General features: G+C 47.9%; 1 protein-coding gene across 1 annotated transcript in view; it reads right to left on the reverse strand.

Annotated features, from left to right (window-relative positions):
• Window positions 1-14475, reverse strand: part of ACACB (acetyl-CoA carboxylase beta) — a 106654-nt gene that overhangs the window by 73381 nt on the left and 18798 nt on the right. Inside the window, exons 3-6 of the mRNA XM_060119398.1 lie at window positions 5891-6023; window positions 3347-3485; window positions 754-863; window positions 459-540 (exon numbers count right to left, since the gene is read on the reverse strand). Of these exons, the coding sequence (XP_059975381.1) occupies window positions 459-540; window positions 754-863; window positions 3347-3485; window positions 5891-6023 (464 nt within the window). The remainder of the gene's footprint in view (window positions 1-458; window positions 541-753; window positions 864-3346; window positions 3486-5890; window positions 6024-14475) is intronic.

The following is a 14475-nucleotide window of genomic DNA, read 5'->3' on the forward strand; positions in this document are numbered from 1 at the left end:
AATCCAAATCCTGAAACAAACAGATGCCATTGACAGTAAGTATCATTTTACCTAATAAGTAGTAGAGATGAGAGGCTCTGGTCCCAGGAGGTGAGGGCATTCCAAAGGTCTGAGAACAGCCCAAGGAAAGGTGTGGCCTTATCAGAAAGGTTTCCAAACCCAGTTAGAAATCTGACCATGACTGGTATCTCAGTACCAACAGGAACACCAGCAGAGGGTTCTGCTTGCCCGGCATTATTCTGCTGTGGTAACCATGGTAATGGCTCCTATTTCCCTGGGCTGGCTGACCTATCCATGTGACCTCCCACCCCTGGATTCATTTGCTCCTGACCATGAAAGTGTGATGTGGGAATATCAAACTGGTCCCCTCCTTACAGGGCTGTATTAAAGAGAATCTGACCCACCGAGCAACTCATCAACACCCCAATTCCCACGCATCTGACGGAGGCGCACTCTACCTAAGAAAGCAATCCCGTGCTTGTGCAGGAGCTCCGGAAGTTTGGGGTTTTCAGAAGCATGGCCCCAGCCAGCCCACACCGCCTGCAAACACAAAGAGGCATGACAAAGGTCTTTCTTCAAGAACCCGCCTCCCATCACACCCCAGAAGCTCTTTGCTGGGTCACATCAGCCCTGGATTTCAGGGTCTCCTAGGACCCAGCTCCTCCATCCCTTCCAAACCGCAGAATCAGGTTGCTCCAGAGCTCAGGGCATCACCCCCGCCACGGGTAGACTGGGGTGTCCCGTCTGACTTACCTGCACGGGGATCCTCTTGGCAATGTCCACAATCAGCTCCACGTTGGCATAATTGTTGTTGTTGGGCCCTCCTGGGACGGGGACGTACTGATCTGCCATCTTGATATACTCTGGGGTTAAACAGGAGAGAAAAGAAAAGAAGGGCTGAGAGACTGAAGTCGAGGCCAGGATATCTGCAGGATGCAACCACGCCCCGCTACTGAAAGGATAACCATGAAGATTCGGGGGCAACAATGGACAAATGTATATGGTAGTTCAAAGAAAACTGAGTATGACTTTAATCATGTGAAAATATATATGTATCTGGGGACTTCCCTGGCGGTCCAGTGGTTAAGACTCTGTGCTTCCAATGCAGGGGGCGTGGGTTTGATCCCTGGTCAGGGAGCTAAGATCCCACATGCCTCATGGCCAAAAAAACCCAAAACATAAACAATAAAGACTTCAAAAAAAAAAAAAAAAAGAAAACACATGGGTGTCTGGAGGCCTGGAAGGCAACAAAAAAGAAGGAAACAAGCTATCAAGATAGTCGGATTAGAGGTGGGTTTTAAAAATTCTTTTTTTTTTTTTTTTTAATTTTTGGCCTTGCCACGCGGCTTGTGGGATCTCAGTTCCCCGACCAGGGACTGAACCCAGGTCACGGCAATGAAAGCCTGGAATTCTAACCACTAGGCCACGAGGGAACTCCCTAAAAATTCTTATTTAAGGTTTATCTTAATATTGTTTAGCCATTAAACAATACAATGTTTGTTTTTAATCATGGTAATAAAAAAAACACATAACAAAATTTACCATCTTAATCACTTTTGAAGTGTACAGCTCAGTACTGTCAAGTATTCACATTGTTGTGAAACAGATCTCCAGAACTTTTTCATCTCATGCATCTCAGACTCATACCCATAAAATGACAACTCCCCATCCCCCTCCACGAAGCCCCTGGCAACCACCATTCTACTTTCTGTCTCTATGAATCTGACTACTCTTGGTGCCCCATATAAGTGGAATCATAGAGTATTTGACTGGCTTATTTCACTGAGCATAATGTCCTCAAGGTTCATCCCTGCTGTAACATGAGACAGGATTTCCTTCCTTTTCAAAACTGAATACAATACAATGTTTTGATTTAAAAATATTCATGTTCTTTAAAACCAGAATCCCACTTCTAGAAATATGTTCTAAGAAAACACTCATCGACGAGGCCAAAGACTGATGTAAGAGGGTGTTCACAGGGCAGTGTTTTGAACTGTGAAAAGCTAGACTCAATCAAAAGTCAGGAGCTGGTACATCTGTACTATGAAATTCTTGAAGACCCTGAAAAGAAATGATGTTGAACTTTATGTGCACACTTGGAAAGAAACTAGAGAGCCATGCTTCCTTCCGGGCCCGCCGGCCTCTGATGTTAACCCAACACGTTGTGTTGGCGACTGGAGAGGTCCCAGAGATTATAAAGCGAGAAGTCAGACCATGACCCTCGCCTTGCTGAATTTTACTATCATGTTGGAGAAGATAAACAAGAGACAAACATGATAACTACAGGCTGTGAGCAGCACCGGGGCTCTCTGAGAGGGATGCCCAGGAAGACTATGAGACCCAAGTCGTGCGTGGAGGGGTGGAGACCTGCTGTACAAAGAGCTTCGGGGAAGCACTATCAGCAGAAGCTCCAGAACATTCCAAGCCTCTGCAACAGGAAAGAGCGAGGCCAAAACTGATGAGGCCAGTGTGACTGGGGCCCAGGGCTGGATGTCTAGAGGCGGGAGATGGGGGTCCAGGAGGCCAGCAGGGGCCAAGTCATGTGAGGCCTTAATTGGCCTGAGTGAGGTTCTGGAATTGTAGCCTGAGCACGATAGGAGACCCGACAGCCCAAGGCTGTGGACTCAGCCCAGGGTTTCAATCCCGCCTGCATCATGTACTGGTTGCATGACCCCGGGCAAGTGAGTTATACCCTCATGCCTCGATTATCTCATCTGTAAAATGGGGCTAACAAGGAAACCTGTCGTCACTGTAGTGAGCAAAAAGGAGGCCACGTCTGTGCAGAGCAGAGCCAAGGGCCTGAAGTCTGGGGAGGCTCGGGGGGCTGAGGTAGCTGGTGGTGGACACAGGAGGGGGCTGATGGGACCTGATCTGTGTTTTTAAAAGATCTGTTTGGCTGCTGTGTGCAGAGTCTGTAAAGGGATACAACTGTTCAGGGGAAAAGGCAAATTGTCCAATAGTTATTAACAGAATGATCAATGGTAATAGACATGGAGAGGTTAAGAAATAGAAAAATGAAGGAATGATTGAAAAACAGTACAAGTGCAAGAAGAAAACATATGGAGGAAGAAACACCAAATCTACTGTACCGTTTCTCAAAGGTGAGATTTCCGCTTTGCATGTTAACCATTTGCATTTTTATAAGACATATGGGTCACTCTTGTTGTCAGCAGAAATTTTAATTAAATAAAGAAAGGGGAAATAAATACGAGCTCAGGAGAGGTACCCTGCGATGCTGTTTGGGGTCCAAGATGGACTTGGCCCAGGTGGGGTGAAGGAGGTGAGGGCAGGTAAGGACGGGGGGACGTGGCAGAGGGGAAGAAAGTCAGGGCCCAAGTATCAATACCTGCGTTGGCTTTGAGGTCCTCGGGGGTTACCAAGACTACAAACCGGATGGCCCGCTCATTTCGGAACATCTCATAGGCCCACCTGCGGATGGAGCGCATACATTTCACGGCGGCGATACCATTGTTGGCGATGAGCACCTGGACAGGGGAAAACGAGGAGGGGCCAGAGCTGCACATCCACCTGTGCTGGAGGCTGAGTGCTACCCCAGGGCTCATCTCACCTCTGTGAGCCTCCCATGGCACCTCTTTGTAGTTCTACGGCACTCAGCCCAGCACAGAGCAGGTACATAAAGTCTGCTGGATGCATGAATGGATGATCCAATGGATGGAGGGTTGAATGGATGATGGGAGGATGGATGATCAGATGGATGGATGGATGGATGTGTGGATGGATGGTTGAATGGATGATGGGAGGATGGATGATCAGATGGATGGATGGATGGATGGATGGATGGGTGGATGGATGGTTGAATGGATGATGGGAGGATGGATGATCAGATGGATGGATGGATGGATGGATGGATGGATGGATGGATGGATGGGTGGATGGATGGTTGAATGGATGATGGGAGGATGGATGATCAGATGGATGGATGGATGGATGGATGGATGGATGGATGGATGGGTGGATGGATGGTTGAATGGATGATGGGAGGATGGATGATCAGATGGATGGATGGATGGATGGATGGATGGATGGATGGATGGGTGGATGGATGGTTGAATGGATGATGGGAGGATGGATGATCAGATGGATGGATGGATGGGTGGGTTAATGATTTTTGATTCCTCTGTTTGGCGCCATCATGTTCATGTAGCATTTTTTGAGCACTTAGTATGTACCAAGCTACAGTAGAGTGTATTTTACCAGCACCATTTCATTTCAACCTCACAACAGCCCTTTGAAAGAGGTTGTACTTTTATCACTATTTGGGGTTAAAGACATTAAAACCCAGAGGAGTTAGGGCACTTGCCCAAGATCAAACAGCTAGTAAGTGGCAAAGCTGGCACTCGTGAGCCCTCCACAGTATGACCTATGCTCTGAACTGTCCCCGGTGGCTGCTTCTGTATCCAGAAGGTTAAAGGTCCCACATTTGGGAAGGAAGAAAGGCAGTGAGGCTGGCTGTCCCCAGCAACAGAGGGGCCCTAGTTTCAGTTCTCACTGTGTTGTGAACTTGCTGTGTGGCCTTAGGCAGATCCCTTCCCACTCTGTGCTTCATCTTCATATGAGGAGCTCAGACTGGTAAACCTCCTGGTTTGGCCTCTATAAAACCAAGCTCTAGTTTTCTTGTTAAAAAAAACAAAAAAATTAGGTGTATAGATTCAAAGCTCCAACTTCTGTACCAAGTCCATAATTTTAAGGTCCTTCCATCACTGACTAATCTTCGTGACGGCCCTGAAGGACAAGTCCCATTGGAGATTTGGGATGTGATCGCCTCTATTTATTTTACAGAAGGGAATGCGAGCCCAGACGTCACATCCCGTGAGTGGCCACCATAGTTTCTGCGTTCCTTCTCCCCTTTCAGAAATGCCTCCCGTGAGTGAGGACAGAACGGCTGGGCTATGGCTTCCTCGACCTAATTATCAGAGCAAAGCTTCGGGGTGGGGGGGGGGGGGCGTGTGGGTGTGTGCATTTTCAGTCAGGGAGTCTGGTGGCAGCCGGATTGGGGAACCTATATGAGTCTCTGTGGCTCAATGCCGTACTTAGGATGCTGGGGTGAGGGCATGGGCTCTGGTTTCAAATTCCAGCTCTGCCACTGATTAGCTGTGAGACCTGGGCAAGCCACTTCCCCTGTCTGGGCCTCAGTTTCCTCATCTGTAAAATAATCCCCACTGACAATGCTGTGGGGATGGTTCTATGAGACACAACAATGTAAAGCAGTTAACAGGATGCCTGGCCCAGAGGAGACCCTCAATAAATGGTAGCTGCTGTCACTGTTGTTGCGGTTGTTATCATTATTAGTACCACCCTCAAATAAAATGGAAAAGAAAAAGGCCTTTCAGTCAAACTGACCTGGGTTCAAATTCTGACTTCAGCACTTACTACCTATGTGACTTTGGACAACCAATGTCAAATCCCTGAGCTCTAGCTTCTCCGTGAATATGACGGGAATGATCTAAGAGCACGAGGTCAGGGTCTTTACCGGCTGGAACAGGAAACAATGTGAAAAGCCTTCACAAACCACCAATTTTAGCTGTTTCCTTCCATCCCTATCATTCTAGTATCTGGGTCTGCTCTCCTGTAAGGAGCTATATCCCTCGAGAGGGCAGAGCTGGGTCTTAGGCTCCCCTCCTAGAAACCCAGAAAGCAGCCCCCTGCACGAAGGGTCTTTGCCTCCCCACCCTTCTCAGAGGCCCCAGTCTCCTCCTCTGTGACATGGGGTCACGCACCTGTCACTTAGGCTGTCATGAGGGTGAAAAGCTGATGAACCCCAGCGCCCAGCCCTTCGCAAGCACTCACAAAGGGGCAGGACTTTTCCTCTGCAGCCTGGGGCTGGTTGGCCCACCTCACCCCACACCGAGTGCCGGGACCCCATCTGTACCTTCTCGATGACCCGATCCCCGCCAAAGCGCACGACGAACTCGGCAGGGGAAGCCACAGTAAAGTCTCTGTGCAGGTCCAGCTTCTTCTGTTCTCGGCCTCTTCTCACCAGGTGGAGCCCGGACATGCTGGGCCTGCCAGGGAACAGGACAGACCCGTGAGCAAGCAGGTCTGGGACGCTGGGAAGGGGGTTGGGCACCCGGCAGCTATGAAATGCACATCCACAGAGAAGCCAAAGCCCATCAGACCCCTGCTGCTTTGCAGTCCCTCTCCGGGAAACTTGAAACACTTTACGAGGAGACTCCAGAGGTCAGATCACAAATGAAGTAGGAACGACCCTCTGACCTGCCCCAAGCTGTACGATCAGATTTTTCATCTTAGAGTCATTCTTACTTTACATGCCCATAATTTAGCGGCTCAAGTAATACAAAAAAGCTTAGAACAGGGGTCCAAGTTTATGATCAGGGAAGTTCCCACATTCTAATACTTTACACTTGTTAAACAGTTTGTATCTTTCACGTGCTTTTCTGTACGTGTATATCAAATTTTTTGAAAAAACTGAAAACAAAAAAATGTATAACAAATAGAGGGTCCTTGCCCCATCCCCCTGCTAGAACCCCACCCCAGAGGAAATCACGTTTGACTCTTTGTGGTATTTACACATCTCCATGGTTCTGAACAATATGTGTACATTATCTCATGAGTCATCCATTTAAGACACCATCCATCTATGAACTTCTTATCTTGACAGATGTGGAATTAGTGCTCTTAAGCAGCCATCCAATCGGCTCCCCTTTCCCCAACCTCTCAATACAGGTATACTGCAATTTGGTAAATTCAGTATTCGGTGTTTTATGAGTCTGGGATCGTTATTCACAGGTGAGGGGCTGTGGTATACCAGATGTTCCTTTTTTTTTTTTTTTTTTTTTTTTTTTCTGGAGTTAGTGATTTTTTTCATTGACTTGGTTTTCCTGGCATCTGTCACTAATTCATCTCACTCCTCAGCCTCTTAGTACACATAAGATAATTGATTGGTTCCATTATTTTCCATTGACCGCATCACTCCTGAAGGCCTCGACGCTCCTTTCATCCAGACGCTGTTATCTAAACCCCTATGCAACCGTCAACTGGGACTTCCCTTCACTGGCATCCTTAGGATTCCCTTTGCCTTTCCTTGGGGTTTAATCCTGAATTTGAGGGACCACATGGCTCCCTCTTTCTTGATGGACTCCTGTGTTTTGCTGGGGCATATCCACCAGTAGTTTCATCCAGTTAAAAAGATGGTACAATGGCAGGACACATGACAATAATGCCCCCAACATGCTTGTCTTGATCCTGGCTGCATAGGGTTCCCTTGCCACTATCACCTCAGAGACTCTTTTTGGTTCTCTTGGATCCCTTTTTTCTGTCCTCCATGTCTTGCTCCTCTTTGGTTTACTCTCTTGTTTCAATGGAAGACATCCTTCAGTAGCTTTCTAAGAAAAGGTGTTCAGGGGAGTAAACATTTTGTGGCCTTGCATGTTCTAAAACTGTCTTCCTTCTGTCGTCACATTGGACCCGATCATTTGGCTGTGCGTGGAATTCTAAGATGGAAAACTTTCTCCTTTAGAATTTTGGAAGCCTTATGTCACTGTTGTTGTGGCTTCCAAGAATGCTAGAACCAGAGCCATGATGATCCTTGATCCTTTTGTAGGTGACCTGTTTTTTCATATCCAGAAGCTTATAGGATCTTCTCTTTGCCCTAGTACTCTACAATTTTAGGGAATGATTTTAGTGATGTGCTGAGGTATGTGTCTACTTCCATCAGTAAGGCTGGGAAGCTGTCAGCCTCCTTCAATCCGGAAACTGAGGTCTGGGAATTTATCTTCAAATATTTCCTTGGTGACTTCCCTGCCTCTTTTTTCTCCATTCTCTCCTGTTACCTGGATGTTGAAATTCCTGGACTGCCCACTAGTTTATGTATTTTTCCCCTCTCCTATTTTCTCTCTCTTTTCTTCTACCTTCTGGGCGATTCCCTCAGCCTTATCTCCTAAGTGTTCAGTGGAGTTTTTGACTTCTAATATCGTGTTTTTAACATCTAAGAGCTTGGTTTTGGTCTGTCAATATCCCCTCTTCTATACATCCTGTTCCTATGTGTATAATATCCTCCCTGCCCCCGATGAGGGTATTTATGATAGCTTCTCCAAGTTCTCTTCTCCTGATGTGGTTTCTATTTCTCCCACATTTCCTGTGTCCCTTTTGTTTGTATGTTTGGGGCCTGCCTTCCATCTTAGAAACTGCACCCAAATGTTTGATAAGCTATGGTTGCTTCCTCATGACCAAGAGCAGGAACTAGAGGGCTGATGAGAAGTACTGAGCATAGGCTGGGGTCACTGGACCCTGACCTCAATGCAGGGTGATCCGGGAGGACTGTGTGTTGGGGAACCCCAAGTATTTTTAGAGTCATCCTCCCTGGCTGGTCCAATTCCCCCAGTGAGGAAAAGTTTTGGGGTCTTCTGCCTGGAGGATAAAGGTTGGCCAGGAGCCTAGGGACCAGGGGGAAGCGGGAGAAGTGTTGGGACAGGTCTGGGGGGCAGGGCAGCTTTCAGGATTCAGCACGCACACAGCACCCATCCTCCGGTTTGGGACACAGGCTCCACAGGCTCTACAGTGCCCATCGGTCTCCAGTCCAAAGACCCTCTGCCCTTCCCTCTCCAGAGATCAAACCGCCTGCCTGCTACTGGGGTGGAAGTGGGAAGCCCCCAGCCACCTGGAGCAGATGAGGGGATCTTTCACCCAATCCTTCTCATGTAGATGCACCCAGATGCAGAGGCACCCAATGTTGCCAATCCCTGCGCCTTTTGGGGTGCAGGTTCTCAGCTTCCCTCACTGCTGCTTTACGGCTCAGCCCTCTCGGTTCTGCTCAGCCAGTGACTGCTTGCTCTTCTGCTTTCTGGCTTCCAAAATGTGGCTGCTAACTTCCCCTCCTGTTCTTCCAGGGCCTGATGGGTTTCCAGCTCTTTAAGAAAAATCTCTCTGCTGTCATTTGGCGGGGTTTTGACAGGTACAGATTCAGGCATTCAGCCCACTCTCTCAACCCGGAAATGGGCTATTCAAGCAGGGAGATAGCCACCTGCCAGGCATTAAGTTAGAGGTTCGCCACCCAGGGGTGCATCCAGCAACTGTGTCACCAGGCATTTTGGGAGGCTGGGGCTGAGTGGGTTTGGGGGGCCAAAAGTTTTGGTGAAGAACTGATAGACCCGGGACTTCCCTGGTGGTCCAGTGGCTAAGACTCCGTGCTCCCAATGCAGGGGGCCCGGGTTCGATCCCTAGTCAGGGAACTAGATCCCACATGCTACCACTAGGAGTCTGCATCCTGCAACAAAAGATCCCACACGTGGCAACGAAGATCTCACGTGCCGCAACTAAGACCCGGCGCAGCCAAATAAATAAATAAATATTTGGGGAAAAAAAGGAAAAGAACTGATAGATCCTAAGGAACACTGCCAGCACGTCACCGGGAAGAGCAAAGCTGGAAGCCAATAAGCCACTGTGGGGAGAGAAAGCCCAGTTTACAGATGGGCAAACTGAGGTCCCGTCAGGCAAAGGGAATCACCCAGCAAGTCAGCGGGACTGGGGCTCTTTCCATCACACCAGGAAATACTGGGTGTGGGCATTTTCTGTTGTATAAAGTCTATCCATCCAGGACAGTTCCCCGCGGGAAAAGCCTTCTACAAACCTGCAGTCTGTCCCCTTCACCCCCGCCCCAACCCAAGCTCTGCCTATCAGAAATGAAAAAACGGACTTCTTGGCCAGGAAACAAAACCAGAAATGAATGACAGAAACCGATAATGATGCTATGCCACCACAGGATTTGTATTTTCAATTAAGACTGTCTCCGTTCAACAAAGCTTATGTATGTTGTCCGAAAGAACAAACAAATGAACAAATGATTTCCGGCCCCTGAACTGGCCTTCCTGCCTCCCACAAACTGCAAGCAGCTTTTCTTCTAAAACCTCCTAGGACTGAACTGCTGAAACGAAACAGGACTTAGAAAAGGACTCTGAAGGTCAATATCATCTTACAAATAGGAACAGTGCTTTCATCATAATTACATTCCATTAACCAACAAGCAGTTCAGTTCGTTTTTAAGAACTTTATTTCTTTAGAGAACAGGCAGATTCGGCCTGAGGGCCATTGTTTGCAGACCCCTGATCTAGGGAAATAGATACCAAAATGTTAAGAGCAGCTTTCTCAAAGTGGTTGAATTATGGGTGGTTTCTGTTTTCTCCTCTTTGCCTATATTTGTTAAATCTTCTGCCATGATATATTATTTTCAATAAGAAGAAAAAGCTATTAACTTTGTAATAGGGATGCTGAAAGCCATGGTCATTTTGGTATCCATTTGGTAAGGCACTCAGTATCCTCCACCGTAAAATGAGGATAATAACATGTACCTCATTGGATTGTGAAGATAAAATAAGCTCATATCAATACACAGAAAGTAAAAGATGGCATCTGGCACACGGTAAACTCTATATTATTTCAATGCAGTGATGCCAGGAGGATCAGGGTCTACTGATCTCCCAATCTAACCAAGAAAGGCATCAGGCCACTCCTCTGCCCATGGCCTCCTCCCCAACTATCCACCCTCCCCATTCTGTCCATGGTCTTCCCCAACTGGCTGGCTTGATCCTGTGGCTTCAGAAAGTCTGAGACATCCCACTTTTATACATGCAACATTAAAACTCAGCAATTTGACCTAAAGAGCAACAAAGAAAAACTCAACCATTAGACAAACACCATTCTGTGGCCTGGGAAAAACCATTCACAGCGCCATTTTGACTTCAAAACTGGTGACACAGCCCCTCCACTGGAAGGGTCCCAAACCCATCCCAGCAAAGTACACGGGTGAACACACAATGCTGCTGGTGTGGCTCTGCTTCAGTGGGGCCAGCCTGAGGCTAGTGGCTATTTTTATCTGTTTTTGACGAAGTTGGAGGCCAATCAACATTGGCTCTGGGGGACTGACCTTTGGCTGGCATTCCTTCCAAGGCAAGTGTGGAGGCTGAAATATTCCACGGTGACTTTGGAAGTGGCTTCAGGTGCGGTCAGCTACACAACAGAGCTGTCAGCCAAACACCAAACACCATCAGCTGCCCAGGCACGAGACCAGGCAGGACTGCACTGGGAAGGAAGGAATAAACACCCTCAAATGTCACCACAGATTGGGCACAGGGGGCTCCTCCCTGAATCCCCACAGCCTTATGCAGGGGAGACCATCATCTCCTGCTCGCGATGAAGAAACCGAGGCTCAGAGAGGCCCACTGACCTCAAGTCACACAGCTGGCAAGTGGCAGAGCTGGGCTTCCAATCCAATTCTATCTGACCCCCGGGATCTAATTTCAAGGCACAAAGCTATCTGAGATAAATGGAAGTAACTCTATGGTCTGTACTTTCAAAAACAAGCACTTACATTTGAGAGACAATATGGTAATCTGGGGTTCTCAACTGGGTGCAACTTTGCTCCCTTGGGGACACACAGCACTGTCTGCAGACATTTTTGGTCATCACAGCGTGGAGTGTACTCCTGGCATCTAGTGGATAAAAAGCCCGGATGCCACTCAACATCCTGCAAAGCCCAGGACGGCCCTTAAAAAAGAATTACAGGGCCCCAAATGTGAACAGTGCCACAAGTGAGAAAGCCCAGTAGACTAGAACCATCCTCCCAGGCTTTGAATGCAAAATCTACTGCTTATGACCTGTGTAATCTTGGGAAAGTTGCTTCAATATTCTGTGCCTTGCCTCCCTGATAGGATGTGAATATTTATACTATTAATAGGATCTGTCGCCTAGAGCATGTGTCCAGGGTTCACCACTGGGCCTGGCCTGCAGGAAAGAGCTTTAGCTGAGGTGCCTCTCTGCACGGGAGCCAGTATAAAAGCCCCAGTGTGAGGCCATCAGGCTAGGGCCCTGGCATTGACCAGCTCTTAAAACCCTTACCCTACCATTTCTTTCATAAAACAGGGATGGTCACTGCTCTGAGCTTATGCCCTGATGGAAGTAAAGGCCTTACTATTATCACCCAGCAAGTAAGCAAGAAAGGACATTGCATAGCCCAGGAAAGGTTGATAGCTTTGAACTCATCTTTGGACCCCCCGATAAGTGGACGCTTGGAAATTTCTCAGGCCAACTGCCCCCTCAGTGCCTCCAGAGATGGCCACTTTGGCTGGGCCAGGGGTCAGCAAACTAGGGCCCAAGGGCCAAATCCAGTCTGCCACCTGCTTCTGTACCTCCCACAAACTAATAAAGGTTTTCACATTTTTGAATGGTTGAAAAAGAATCATACCTTGTGACACGTGCAAATTATATGAAATTCAAATTTCAGTGTCTGTAAATCATGACTGGAATACACTCAGGCCCATTCAATTACATACTGCCTGTGGGAGCTGGAGCAGTAAAAGGCAGGGCTGAGTAGCTGTGACAGAGACCATACTGTCACAATGCCGAAAATATTTATTATTTGGCCCTTTATGAAAAGTTTGCAGACTTCGGTTTTTCAAAAGCCCCTCAGGAAATTCTAATGTGCACGACATAGGAGTGAGACTACCCACAGATCAACAACCAACATTTCAACGTGGGCAGCGGGCCTTGGTCCTGAGCAGGATTCCCTCGGCAGTGACATCATAACGGGATATTGCGGGGCTCACTAAAGACCAGACTCTTCTGCCTTCCGGTCCTCAACTTTATTTCATCCCAACAGAGACTCAAGTCTCTTCTTGAGATGTCCTCCAACCACTCCAACCCACATTCACTTCTCTGTTCTCTGAACTCTGGCCCTGTTTGCACACCAAGAAATGCTGGCCAGCATTTGGGACCTTGCCTTCCTATTATTTCTGGCTCCTTAGTAGATGGTCCAGGTCTTCAGGACAGGATCCCAAACGCCTCTTGACTGCATAGGCCTCTTTTGCAACAGAATTCTGTGATCACTGTTATCAGTTGTGCAAATGTTTGTGCTGACTCAGGACAGCACCCACGGCCCTGAGTGCTGGGCATAAGAACCCTGAAAAGGCCAATTAGGATCAGTCCCACTGACAGATGAGGAAACCGGGGTTCAAAGGGTTGATGGCACTTTTCAAGGCTACAGAGCTCAGAGGCAGAGTGCGGCTGTCTATCTCCATCTTTTTAGCGACTTTAAGCTAAGAGAGGAACCATGCAGTGACCCAATAAAGCATCTTCATATTATTATATATACAGTGATCACATGGTCTGAACTTGACGGGACAATTCCAATTTCGTGCAAGTTCATTCTTTTGGATTACAGTGGTTTGTGTCGGGGCTTCCCTGGTGGCGCAGCAGCTAAGAATCTGCCTACCCATGCAGGGGACAAGGGTTCAAGCCCAGCCCGGGAAGACCTCAAATGCCGCAGAGCAACTAAGCCTGCGAGCCACAACTACTAAGCCCATGCACCACAACTACTGAAGTCCATGCGTCTAGAGACTGTTCTCTGCAACAGAAGAGGAGCCACCGCAATGAGAAGCCCATGCACCACAACGAAGAGTAGCCCCCGCCCGCCACAACTAGAGAAAGCCCGCATGCGACAACAAAGACTCAATGCAGCCAAAAATAAATAAATTAAAATAAATTAAAATAAATTAAAATAAAAAATAAAGTAGTTTGTGAAAGCTATTCTTTTGGATTAAAGTGTATAATTAAATGTGATTCAAGAGTTATAGGTTAGGGCTTCCCTGGTGGCGCAGTGGTTGAGAGTCCGCCTGCCGATGCAGGGGACACGGGTTTGTGCCACGGTCCAGGAAGATCCCACATGCCACGGAGCGGCTGGGCCCATGAGCCATGGCCACTGAGCCTGCGCGTCCGGGGCCTGTGCTCCACAACGGGAGAGGCCACAACAGTGAGAGGCCCGCGTACCGCAAAAAAAAAAAAAAAAAAAAAAAAAGAGTTATAGGTTAAACTTTTTGTGTTAATATTTTTATAGATCAGAAAAAAATGTATCCTTTGTAGACCACGTGGCCTGCTTTCGTTCCTGTAAGACTTGAGGGTATTGGCCAGATGGGTTAGATTAGGGCTCCACATGTGGAAGGAATGTGACTACCATGCTCCACAAAAAACTTAGTGCACAAGAATGACTGTGATTCAAATCTGGGACCCCTATCCTTCTGCGGGCCCTTTGCTCAGACATGCTCTGAGCACTCCAAGGAGGGTGCCCCCGAAGGCTCTGTTAGGCTCCTCTGAGGAAAAACCAAAAAACTGGAGGGTCAGCCTCCCTCCTGGTGGGCTGGCCACACATCTGGGTCTCCTGCCCTCTCTGAACCCTGCATCCGAGAAACTAAACAACCACCGAGGCCCTTCTGGCTCCAAGAGTCTTCACTTCCCTGGCACGCTCACCAGCCACAGTAACTAGTTACCAGTCGAGTCCTTTAGTCTTCTGACTAGTCCAACATTAGGAAGGGCTTATATTTTGAAAGAGTCTATTCAAGCACGTTATGCATGAAAACCTGGCTGCCTATGAAGAGCCCTTTGGGCAACAGCCTGAGCGGAATCCCCGTTATGCTATCACCAGCACTGACAGCCTCAGTTTCCTCATCT

Source organism: Mesoplodon densirostris, chromosome 15 (genome assembly GCF_025265405.1).
Source record: "Mesoplodon densirostris isolate mMesDen1 chromosome 15, mMesDen1 primary haplotype, whole genome shotgun sequence".
In the NCBI taxonomy this organism is placed as follows: domain Eukaryota; kingdom Metazoa; phylum Chordata; class Mammalia; order Artiodactyla; family Ziphiidae; genus Mesoplodon; species Mesoplodon densirostris.